General features: G+C 36.5%; 1 protein-coding gene across 3 annotated transcripts in view; it reads left to right on the top strand.

The window, feature by feature from the left end:
- The window catches only part of KLHL32 (kelch like family member 32), a 123,122-nt gene that overhangs the window by 17,132 nt on the left and 92,768 nt on the right, over positions 1-13,222 (top strand). For all 3 annotated transcript variants that reach the window (XM_077174730.1, XM_077174732.1, XM_077174731.1), the window contains exons 2-3: positions 9,632-9,714; positions 12,246-12,426. In XM_077174730.1, coding sequence (XP_077030845.1) covers positions 9,692-9,714; positions 12,246-12,426 — 204 coding nt within the window. In that variant the 5' untranslated portion in view covers positions 9,632-9,691. The remainder of the gene's footprint in view (positions 1-9,631; positions 9,715-12,245; positions 12,427-13,222) is intronic.

The raw sequence follows: 13,222 nt of genomic DNA, 5'->3' as shown, positions 1-13,222 counted from the left end.
TTCTGTAATTCTTTGATTCTATATGGGGGAAAAATGACTGGGATTTTAGTGATCAGTTACTCTATGACTTGAATATTTTTTCAAAATAGAAACATGGAGGTCAGTAACCTGTTGCAGTGTTTTGGTGTTTATAGACTGTTGTGTAGTTGTACTTTTATGTACAGACATTTTTTTTCTTTCTGATTTCTGGTTTTGAAAGCACCCACTGGACACTGAGCAAGTATTTTACATTATTTTAATTATGCTCTAAGGGGGGAAAAACCCACTCTTTGAAATACTGTCACTGTCCTGGAAGTACAAGTTATATTGAAGTATAGTTCTGCCACCCTGTGGCTACTGAAGGCCATTTTTAGAAGGTATATGTTTACTTAACTGCTGGTAGTCACAGCCTTTTAACTTCATGAAAGCTATTTCACAGAGGAAGTTGAAGGGCTATTGCAGGTCCTGTAGAGATGTATAAACTTTCTGTGCTTTTATTGAAATATATAAATAGTTTTTCACTGGAAATGCCATGTAGACACATAACTGATCACCTCAGTTATGCAAGACTATACACTATTAAGAAATAATACTTAGTATTTTTATGTGGTTTTTTTTATGCTTCAGTCATAGATGTGAAAAGGCCCAATTGTCAAGATTGTAGACTACAGTACTGTATATTCCTATCTGATGTAGTCTATATGCAGATTTGAAGTAATTTCAAAAACATGTTTATGTATTTTTGACTCTTAATACTCTAGAAAGGAGTAATTGTTGTGTTAAATAAAAGCATCTTGATGGTTGTGAAAGTTGAAAATCTAAGGCTTATCTGAGTGAGGTTGACCCCATTTCCAATCACACCTCACTATTGTATGTCCCTTTCCATGTTTGTTTCTAGAGCATTTTGTTTCTATCAGGAGAAATAGTGATGAGCTTTCTAGTTAAATTTCTGTTGCATTCCACTGTAAAACATTCTGACTTGCTTTAGAGAAACCTTCCACATTTGTGGACCTATTAGAGCAGATCCAGAGGAGGGCCACAAAGATGATCAGAAGGATGGAGCACCTTTCCTATGAAGGCAGGCTGAGAGCTGGGGCTGTGCAGCAATGAGAAGGCAGAGTTCCAGGGAGACCTTCTAGCAGCCTTCCAATACCTCAATGGGGCTTGTAAGAAGGTGGGAGAGAGGCTTCTTACAAGAGCATGTAGTGACAGGACAAGGTACAAGGAGCAAAAGGTTTTAAACTGCAAGAGAACAGGTTTATTTTCGATGTTAGGAAGAAATTATTTACTCAGAAGGTGGTGAAGCACTGGAACAGGTTGCCCAGAGAAGTTCTGGTTGCCCCATACCTGGAAATGTTCAAGGCCAGGTTGGATGGGGCCCTGAGCAAACTGGTCTAGAGAGTGGCATCCCTGTCCCTGGCAGGTGATTGGGACCTAGATGATCTTTAAGGTCTCTTCCAACCCAAACCATTCTATGACTTTGCAACAAACATGACAAATTTTCTAAAAAAGTAAGTTTAGACTGGAAGAATGGGGTTCTTGGATTTTTTTAATCTAATGAAAATGCAAATCAAATTCCAAAATAATATGCAATTATAGATTGCAAACTAATAAAGTCCCCCTGTCTTTTATTTCCTTTTTATAAGATCTAGAGGAAAAATCTTGAAAGCATAGTTTTGCAAAATAATAAAGATTTTGGTTTGTGCCAGCAGTAGAATGCCTTAAAACTGACCAGAGACTTTTTGGCTTGTCCCTTAAAACAACTGTGAACTCAGTGTGTGGATTAGATACTTCATTTTGAGATTGCTTTGCATATTTGTTGCCTAACTTTCAGGAAGATGAGAAAATAAGTTAATAGAAAAATAGAATAATTTGGGTTGGAAGAGACCCTTGAAGGTCTTCTAGTCTAGTCTCCTGCCATGAGCTGAGATTTCTTCAATGAGATCAGGATCAAGTTGTAATATTGTTTTCCCAACCATGATAAATGAACCTGCTGGAAGTTATGTCCTGCTCCTTTCAGCAGGTGAGTAATTAATATCATGGCTTAAATGACAGCAACAGTGAGTGCTCTGAAAAGCTAAGATGATAGTGCACAAAGGCTTGTTACTACAGTTGTATAAAACTGTCATCTTTTTTCAAATGAAATGAGTGAAACTGTGTGCACACATCCTGGAAGCCAACTTTGTCTTCAAAATCACCAGACTTCATCTGTGTAGTTTCCAGTTAGTTACATGTTTGTCTATGGCTTTATCACTGGAATGCTACAACCTCTTTCTCAGGTGGTAGTTTAGGTAAAATATGCCTTAAATTACACAGCTGACCATGAACCTGGTTTTTTATTTTATCTGAAGGTGTATTCAGAAGAAAATCTTCTGAATGCTGATACATTGAGATATGTCAAAGATATAATGCCACAAAGAGGATATAAAGACATAAAGATGTTGTTCTACTCATACAGCCTTCAGCCTTGTTATTTCATTTTATGGTTTTGTGGCTTAAAATCTTAATTCTTCTGTGAAGTCAGATGGTAATTTGGTAGTAATATAAAATAAACCTCATTATTCTAATTGACTATAGCTGATGGCCTGAAGATAGCAATGACCTTGCCAGTCTCACAAGAAACTAGTTTATTATTAATCAGAAGACTGTAACAGTTTGAATTTTTTGTGGTTTTATTTTATATTTACTTTGCTGAATTTTTTCTTGAGGTGTTTTGACTGACTTCTGTTTTCCCAAACAAGTCCAGGTTTTCAATTTTTTTTATTCCCATAATTTTATAGTTTACATTAAATCTAAGGGGTTTTTCAGTACTTTGAAAGCTTTTTCTTTAAATTCACTGTATTGAGGCTCTAAATTAGTTGAGCAGCTTGTGTTTGAGCTTAGTGATTATTTCACTGACAACATTGAGGAGTGGCAGAGTTTTTCTCACACTTGACATTCTTGAACATTTTTATGGAATGAGAAAAATATTTCAATTCTCAAAGATCCCAATGAAAAGAGGAAAAAGTCTCCCAGGCATGTGGGAAAAGTGTATTAATATACTCAAAAAAACAGGTTTGCAGTCAAACTTTAAATCTGTTTCCAAGTGTTTTCCTTTTGATAAATTAATCCGGCAGAGATGTGATTTAAAAAAGTAGAAGATAATGTTGTCCATTATTTTCTCTGAATACTAAATCCACAGTTTTGTTTCTGAAGAGACTCTGAGAGAAAGTGAAGCATTGCCTGAAAGGATGATTTATTTTGACTTAGTAAAACCACAGGCAGAAGCAGAAGCTCCTGTGAATAAGGAGCCAGGCTAGAACAGAGAATTGCCATGGGTAAATCTTAATGGTCTAGTTCTGTATCCATGGCAGCCACTGTCAGGATGTGTTGTGATGCCATTCTGGAATGAAATTAATATAGTGTACTTCTGTTAGCTTCTAAATGTTGTATTTTCTTTTTGAAAAAAGGCCAAATTTAAACCTTTTTTGGAGCTGTCAAAGTGAAAATCCAATTTCATCTTCACAACTTATCCAGTTGGTTCAAAATTCTACTTTTTTGCAAGAAAGAGCTCATGATCCCTTCAGTTTGTCCATGCATCTAACTTAAAGTGATGTGGGTTTAAGTGGAAATGTTTTCCAATACTTAAAATACACACTTGGAAAAGGAGTGACTAGAAGGAAAGAAGATAAGTAATTAAAGATAACTAAGATAATTAATTAAGTTAATTAAATAATTAAATAAAATGCAAAATATCTTTAAAATTATTTATATATTCAGTATTTTTAGTCTTTTTAACCAGTTATTGAGTGTGAATTTAAATAATTTTCTATGTAAAATAGTTTTGCACACAACAAGTTTAATGTAAGTAATGTTGAGTTACTATTTTCCAACATATCAACAGTCATAATTAAGAATGTTAGTAAATATATCAAAATGAAATATTGCTATCTGAAAAGATACATTATCTGTACCCAGAGAAATGGAAAAAAATCCCTACATTTAATGTGGAGTTTTATGAATCAACAGCTTTTTATGGTTACTGACAATTAAAAGAAGTTTCAGAATGTAACTAATAGCTACTTATGTGAAATGAGATTAAAATCTGTGTTTAAATACTCAGGGTTTGGCTTTATGGTTAAAGTGTGAGTTAAAGTTAATTATTTGAAATATATTTTTGATTAGCAGCATTGTTTGAAGTAATGTGGTAATCGATAAATGAGTAGCTTTCCCATTCAAAGTAAAAATTTAAAGAAATTAGAAGGCTTTTCATACACTGGAGTGTAAGGAGATAGAATATAAGAAAATAAAGATAATGTAAAAAGTAATCTTACCCCTAAGGAGTTGCTGCTGGGCCAATTATCAAAGATAAGGAACAGGCCTGACCTAACAGGCCACAGCTGTAAGCAATGAGAAGAAGAGGGCCATAAAAGAGTGGGGTGGGTGGTTAGGAAGGGAACTGGAGTCAGTTGGCTGCTTTGTGAAGAAGAAAGAGTCAGGGCTCTGAGGAACTGCCCATGAGAAACACCAAGAAGGTATGAAACTTTTGTGGTAAGGAGACAGCAGTATGGAACCCTGCAATAAGGTGACAACATTGGAGGACTTTAAAGGGAGAGCAGTACTTAATAATGCAGTGCTATTCTCTGAAGTTTAGTGGTAAACAAAAGATCAACAACTATGGAATATTAATCCCAGTATTTCTGGGTGGGACGTGCCTAGGCCCGTCTGACCCTTGCTGCTGGGCCAAAGGCGGCAGCTGTGGTGTTTCCCCTCAGAGATCCCTCTGGCTGGCTGGGTGCTGCAGCTGGGCACTTGGAACAAATCCAGGCATAGTAGGAACTCAGTTTACCTCTGGTGGAAAAGGTTCAGGTGACAGTGAAGAGAAAAAGGAGAGGATTCTGCTGTAGAGTTGTAATCCAGAGTTTTATTCCAGGATGACAGACCTCTGAATGTGGTAACAGCTCCCAGTAGAATCCAGACCGTATGGTCCCGTCTCCTTTTAAGCCCAGGGACAGGGGAAAGCAGAGGTTGGCACACCTGGGATAGGAAACAGGAAATGGCATCACACTGCAACAAACAACTTTATTTGTGATCAACTTGGTGAAAGTTGCCCTAAGTGGTCCCAGGGTAAAGGACTCCACAGCTCCCAAAGCCAGCCTCCTGTCACTCTGTGAGGGGCTCTGGAGCAGCAGGGGCTGTTGTGAGGACCAAAGTAGTGGCTGTTTCAAGACATCCCCGGGGGTTCTTGGTGCTTCTACCTCCCTCCAAACGTGGATCATCACAAGAACAAAGATGGCATCTGGCTGCAGTGGAGATTTATGTATGTTGGCTGCCTGGATCTCAGTGAGCAGTTTGAAAGATATTTAGCTCAAATTTTGTGTTGCAGCTTTTCACAGTTAAGCTATTTTCTTTATGTGGTATAAAAGGCACCAAATGCTCTGTAATTTTCCACCCTGTCTTTTAAAGGTGTTCTGATCCTGGCCATGTTTGCAAGAGAACATTTCTTCTGTCTACAAAAGCATCTTTTAGTATCTCTTGAATCTTGTATTAAGCTGAACTCTGTGAAGTGGTAGTTGCCTGTGTTTCACTTTGATTTTTCTCACTTTTTTATGTCAGTCTTGCCAGAATATCTGAGGAGGGCAGAGTCTCACCTCTCTCACCACAGCACAATGTGTTACCCAGAACCATGGAGGCAGTCAAATGGGTTTTTTTTGACTCCTACATAGGTCATAGAACCCTTGCTTTCCCCTAAACCTTGGCTGGGGCTCAGGAATAGTGGAGTGGAGTGGAATAGTTTAGTAACTCCTGCCAAAGAAGTAACTACCTTAGTAAAGCAAAGAGTACAATCTTTTTGTCCAATGCTATTTTATTTTTGTATTAAGACACATTTAAAATCAGAATTTTTAAATAATTTCATTATTGACCTAACAGAAATAATGCTTATATCATGTTTTGTGAGTTCACTCTGAGGTTCATTGTGACTCTGTTCTTATTTACTTAGAGCAAATTGGGAAAATTATTGATGAAACCACTGAGGTGGTAATTATTTAATATAAGCTTGAATTATGTAGAAAACCTGCTTGTTTTCAGGCATTATTAATAGATTGTCATTTCCATTATGAATATGCATTTTTTACTAGTTTGCAAGACAAAGCAAGCATAATTAGGGTGGAAGAAATGTTTCTTAGGTACCCAGTATAAAATACAGAGCCTGTTTATGCAACAGAATAAGTTTTGTGATGATCTGGACTATAATTTGGGCAACTCTGTAAAATCAGATATGTGAACTAGAAAAAAAAAAGCTTGCTACATCAAGGGGGAGGAAATAGTGGCTTTTGGGACATTTAAGTTATTTTCAGAAAGTAGATTGAATATGAATTTTATTTTGATCTCCTACACCCTTCCCCCCTTAATCTAATCTGTATTCTGGTGGTTTGTATTTTCAAGAATTAATCAAAAATATGTTATTGCCTTCAGTTTGTTTCTAAATGACACAAGAAAAACAAATAAAGCCCCCCAAATAAACCCACCGAAAGGATAAGAAATGATGTAACTGAAATTCTTTAATGCCTCATGTGTTCTGTGTAAACTAAGAACGTGGTATTGGCTCCTCAAGATTAACTTAAATGAACAAGACTTTTTCTGGAAAGGGCAACATGCATTCTGCCAATAAATACTTTTGGATACTAAAGTACTTTGTCTAATATTTCCAAACCAGTGTTATATCTGATTAAAATAAAGGAAGAAATACTGCCTGCTTAAGTGCTTTTTATTTTAGTGATATTTGAACAAATAATTCCTGAACTCCACTGATAATTTAGATTAAAGCAGTGGCATAGCCTAACTGTGCAGTGGATGTGGCAGAGTGACACTTCATTCTAAGATTTCTTGAGAGTGCACAAAACCTACTGTTTATTTTGCTGTGTCATAAGACTGTGACAAAAATATGTATAGAAAGACTGACATTTCATCAGGCAAAAAGAGCAAACTCTGTTTTGATGTATTAGTTTGTCATAATCATTTGCATGGACAGTGTGATTTCTTTTGAATTGCTTACCTTTGAAATCTTTAGGTACACTGTGTTTACATAAGGAAACTACTGTTTTTCTTTTTTCCATTTAGGAATGGTGCACCATTCCCTACCAAAATAATATGTTCTTCCAGTGCTAGCTAGATCATTGCTAGTTTTATTCATTTGCAAATTTTTAATTTTAGCACTTTTCTAGGATGTGAAAAAACTAATGGAGCAACGAGGAAATAAATTTTAGTTGCGAAATACTATGTTATTGGGAATTAGTGTTCATCACAAAATCATAAAGAGTGAAATAATATATTATTTTTAAAAAACGCTTTTTGGCAATTTTAGCATGTATCTCAAACCTAGGATGTAATGAGCATTTTCTGTCTGGCCTGTATTTTTCCTGGTAATTTCCAGCATTAAGGAGTATTTCACTATAACAGAAGGATTTATGTGGATATAAAGTTTTCCATTTAAACCAAAAGTCTTATCCTTAAGTTTATAAACTAATCTTTTAAACCGATTTGATGACTTAAAGTAGTTAAATAGAAAGACAATAGTATGTCTCAAACATTCTAATGCAAAGAATTTTCTTAGGTACCAATCACAGTTTATATAATGGACATGTATCCAGCTGTCTGAAATAGAAATAAACTCTTGGTGCAAATGATTTTAGAACTGTTCTGGCACAGCATATGTATACAACAGGTGGAAGTGCCTCCTTAATTTATTTATTTTTTTGTAAGAATAAATAATTCTTGCAAATTTCCTGTTATTAAAGATGTTTTGCTGCCTTAATTCTATATGGCTAAATAAAATCAGTGCAGTATTAGTTTAATGATTTACACACTGTACATGGTGTACATTTAAGTGAGGCATGCAGTGCTGGAGCTTTGGAAGAGAAAGGAGTGCTGAAGTTTAGGGAAGATTGATTTGTTAGGGTAAAACTACTAAATGCAGCATGGGGCTGTTTGAATATCTTGTAATTCTTTGATGCATGTGCCTTAATTATTGTAGAAGGAATGCTTTTCCCTGCAGGTCTTCATCCTTCCTCTGCTTGCTCTCACTGCTGCTTGTGGTTGTTTTTTGTTTTGTTTTGTTTTTCCTGTGTATGGGCCAGAGAGTTTGGACCTCTTAAAGGTTGAATTTGTTCTCTACCAGTCTCTGGATGGTGTAGGATTTCCAAGGGGCAGGCATCAGTATTGATGTATGGGTGTTTACAAGAGCAGGTGTGTGACCGTGGTCACAGGGGTTTTCAGGTGAAGGAAGAGACAAGAATGTTGACTCCATCATCAGAAGGCTTGATTTATTATTTTATGATATGTATCTATATTACATTATAGCTATACTAAAAAGAAAAAGAAAGGAAAAGGTTTCCTCAGAAGCTAGCTAAGCTAAGAATAGAAAAGAATGATAACAAAGGCAGCTCTCTTGGACTGTGTCTGAGATAGCTCGGTCCTTGATTGGCCATTAATTATAAACATCCAGATGGGCCAATCACAGGTGGTCCTGTTGCATTCCACAGCAGCAGATCACCATTGTTTGCTTTCTGTCTCTGAGAAGGAAAAATCCTAAAGAAAGGATTTTTAGTGAAAAGATGTCTGTGGCACAGGTAGATTGATCAGAAGTGGTTTTGCTTCCTTAGTTGACAATACCAACTTAATATGCTGTGTTTTTCTGTCTCTTGAAGGGTAAGGTGAATTGTCTTAACAGAACTAGAATGGTGATCATTGATGGAGAGAGTGATATGTTCTGAAACCACCATTGGAAAGCACTGCAAACCCATTTGCTTAGTATCCCACTGAATCATCAGAATAAGTTTTCTATGACCTCACCCATTTGCCCAGAATTGCAGTCTTTTTGGAAAAGAGAAAAATATGGAAATTCTTCAGATTTTGCTGCATTGTAATACTTCAGTGTTACTGAGTTAAACAATCCACACATGGTTTAAATAAGCAGTCAAAGTAGTGTACTTTTCTTTTTTGACTATTCAGTTAAAACCTATTTTTTCTTTTATAATTCTTATATGAAGTTTAAAGGTCATGTCAGCTGTGCTGGCTGCTACACCACTGAAAAATTTGCTGTACAGCCCTGTTTTCAATAACTTAGGTCTTTGGACACTTCAGCTGTTCTGTGTTTGTTTATATGGTCACTTTAGTATTTTGTCTTTTAAAAAAAGAGCTGTTGTGTTTATAAAAATGATTGTACTTTACTACTTCTATTTGCCAGAATGATTATAGCATCATAGAGTCATTTAAGTTGGAAAAGACCATTAGGATCATTGAACATAAAAACTGTGTGTTATTCAGGAAAGTAAGCAAACACTAATACATGCCTTTGGCTTGCTCTTCATATTGAAGGAATTTTGGTACAGTTACTTTCCTCCTCGTCTTTCTTCAGCTTTTTTGAAATTATATGTGTTCCTGAGTTTGTGGAAAGTATTCCTCAAGGGCAGCAGGTGCAGGACATTCAGATGGCAGGATGTGAAGCTCTAAGAAAGACTAGAGGAAAGGCCACTTTCCTTACAGAAAGACTGTACTCAATTCTAGACAGTGAAAGTTGCTTTTGAATTGCACATCCTGAAAGTATTGATCTTAAAGGCTGAGGCTGTGTATGCTTTGAATTTTAATGTTCCTCTCCATTCTCTTTTTCTAGCTGGAACACTCACAGCTTTCCCTAGAGGATTATAAGTTTTGATATTCAGAAGACTGAAGGATGCCATCTGAGAGGTGCCTGAGGTATAGTACTTGGTAGTGTGTAGGAAGTTATTAACATTTAGGATGATGTTTACCAAAGATTCAGTGAAGAAAGTAGAAAAAAGTAAAACTACTAGTTTTGTTCGTTAGATGGGAATTCACATTATTAAATACATATCCCTGTTATAATCTGCAAAATATTACCTTGTTGCTTCTTATCTCAGGCAAGGAAAACTGTGCCTGGGATCGATTGGAGCCCCACAGGCTCCTCATACCTTATTTATGCCTTAGTCTATACTTGGAATTTTTGATTGTGGAAACAACTGGCATTTTTTGCATCTGGAACGGTGGCTGGTGGTAATTTTGGGTCTGTGCAGTTCCACTGTTCGGGACATATTACTTTTCCAGTTATGTGAAATGTCTTCCAAGATTCTCTCCAAATTCATCTTTCTGCCTTCCCTTGTGTCTTCTTCCCAGTGTAGCCTTTCTCATTTGTTTGTACTACCCATTCTTGCAATAGAGAATTTGTCATTTATAATTTAATTACTTTCTGGGAGCAGAACATGGTTCTTTCAGACAGAACACTCTGCAGAATTTATTAACTGAATTGGTTTTCTGCAGAACTTTGCAGTAGTGTGAAATGCTGGTGGTTCTGTTTTAGAGTAGTTAACACTCTGATCTGGTAGCTCAGAAAACTCCCTGATATGACTGGGACACCTTATCATTCCAGTTCTGTTCCCCTTTCCCTGCCATGCTTGTGCAGCAGAAGAGGATCAGAACTTGCTTGCTTTTATAGCTATTAAATTTATCAACTGACAATATCACTACAAATAATCGGTCATGTTAGGTTTAATTACTCTATGTATTTTCATTCATAAATTCCAGTTAAGTTGCCTTTCATGTGTATTCATTCTTCATATGTGATTAGCACAAGGGTTACAGGCAATTAATTTTTCACTTTGGTCACTGAATTGAAAAATGGATTATGATAGAACTCAGTTTAAAATCCCAGCTGTGTTCTCTATTGAATGAAATAGTGCTCTGGGTAATGGTGAAAAAAACAAGAGGAATGAAGGTCTTGATTTACAACACTGGGAGAGAGACTAATAAAAACAGAAGAGAAACCATCTCAGGGTATCATTAATGTATTATACTTGCCCTAGTTTTAGTCACTTTGCTGTAGAAATTACAGAAGAGAAATAACCGTTAAAAACAATTCTCTTGTGTTTAGCAAGTTAGATTTCTTGATAACTGTTTTTTAGAATGAGTTGGGTTCTACAAACAGAACAGCTGAAGAAAAAAGAGTAATTTGAATGAGTCCTTTTGAAATGTATTTAGGGCATGTCCATATGTGAAACCTGAACTGTCAGAGGAGTAGTAAAATTCTTCTGTTCACTGAAAATTCTTCTGTTCACTGAACACTCTGTTCCTGTGTTATTTCTCTTTGGCCAGCCTTCTTCTAGAAGTAATGTTTTAGTTGTTGACTTTCTAAAAGAGCAGCTTAGATTAGGGCAAACAGTCTGCAAGGCAGGTCTGCAGTAGTTTGCAGGTGCCCAAGGTGCAGAAGTAGGATGGGCAGAAAAAGGAGAATATCACAGCCACACAGCTGCTGCATATTACATGTATGCAGTGAATTACATGATTGTGCTGGAAAAATGATGGGTTATTCACCCCTTTAAAAAAAAATCTTCACTTTGATTTATGCTGAGATGACTCTCTGTAAACTCACCTTCTATAAACACACATGTGGATTCTCTGGCAATTTAAATTGGTAGTCTCACAGAGCTCAAATCAATTGCATTGTTTTGTACCAAAGAGGATTTGCTGATATATTTTGATTTGTTTCTATTTGCATGAACAGTTGTCTTGTCTCTTCCTTTTACTACAGAGAAAGGAAGCTGCAATCAGGCAGTCCTAGCCTGGATTATATGTGAATCTTCTATTTGTACATGGAAATATTGAGGTGGAGAAGGCATTGGCATTTTAAAATAGAGCAAACATCCTCTCCCTATCCCTAACACAAAACAGACAATCAAAAAAACCACTACAACACTTCATAAACATGAATAGTCTGAGGTGGTCTGAAAACATTCAGTTTTCAGACTTAAGCATTCAGCATCAGACTTAAACAGGCCACCTGAGACTGTGAAGCATCATATTTTTTAGTAGAACTTCTTGCATACATACATATACCCTCCTTTTCATCAGTGCTTCAGTTTGAACCACTTAAAGTTTTCTGGTGGTCCATTGACCTAAGCCCTCTATTGTTCTCATTTAATCCTAAAATTAATCCTGTGAGTTCAGCTGACTTCTGGTACAGGAAATGAGAAATCAGAACCATTGAGGTTTTTAAATTTGAGTATATAATCAGTTTTCATATGCTTTGTTATATTGAGCTTTTTTTCTGATGTCTATGCTGTGTAAAGGTTTTTGCCTGACAGGGTTCATGACTTTTTTGCTTTCCAAGAATTATCAAACTATCTTGTCTTGTTCTGTATTCCTGACAGAATGTGCTTGTTTTGTACTTTATTTTTTTTTGTTTTTGACAGAGTGTTTCCCCTTTCCCCTCTCAGTGTTCAGGAAATGCTGACAGGTCAGAGGCTCTGTCAGTCTAGCTCCCACAACGATGCTGTCCTGGCAGCTCTGAACCAGCAAAGAAGTGATGGCATTCTTTGTGATATTACCCTTATTGCTGAAGAGCAGAAATTCCATGCACATAAAGCAGTCCTGGCAGCCTGCAGTGACTACTTCCGAGTAAGTCCCAAGATATTTCTATTTATATAATTATATTAAAAGTTGTCATTGTGGAGGATGGAGATAATTATAAATATAATTATAAATATCATATTGAATAAGATTTAAATCTGAACCTTTGTAAAATGCAGGATTATTGCACACTCTGTAGAGTATGCAACTTTAGATATCCATAGGAAAGAAATGTTGAGAACATAAATCAGATTTTTTTTATAATTATTTATGGTAAGTCTTCTTCTCCCTTTGCCCCTAACAGAGATAGTCAGGGCACATCTTTCTATGAATGTAATGCCCCAGTAAAGTGAGAAAGTGGAAGATATTTTAATATGTAGAATTTTTTGTAGAACGCACGAGAGCTGTGATTAGAGGATGGTGAAGAAGAGACTGAGGGAAGACCTCACTGTGGTTTCAGCATCCTCACAAGGGGAAGCAAAGGGGCAGGCACTGATGCCCTCTCTGATGACCAGTGATGGGACTCGAGGAAATTGCATAAAGCTGAGTTGGGACATTTAGGTTGGATATCAGGAAAAGTTTTTCACCCAGAGAGTGTTTGAGCACTGCAACAGGCTCCCCAGGGAAATGGTCTCAACACCACACCTGACAGAGTTCAAGAAGAATTTGGACAATACCCTTGGGTATGTGGTGTGACTCTTGGGGTGTCCTGTGCAGGGCCAGGAGCTGGACTTTAATGGTCCTTATGGCCCCTTTCTAAGTCAGCATGTTCTATGATTCTATGATTAGAGTATGGAAGTATGGAGTGAGGGAGTTTAAATTTGATATTTACTATAAGGCTGCT

This window comes from Agelaius phoeniceus, chromosome 3, assembly GCF_051311805.1.
Source record: "Agelaius phoeniceus isolate bAgePho1 chromosome 3, bAgePho1.hap1, whole genome shotgun sequence".
Lineage (NCBI taxonomy): Eukaryota > Metazoa > Chordata > Aves > Passeriformes > Icteridae > Agelaius > Agelaius phoeniceus.
The sequence above is the reverse complement of the archived record's forward strand: the minus strand, read 5'-3'. Positions and strand labels throughout refer to the sequence as shown.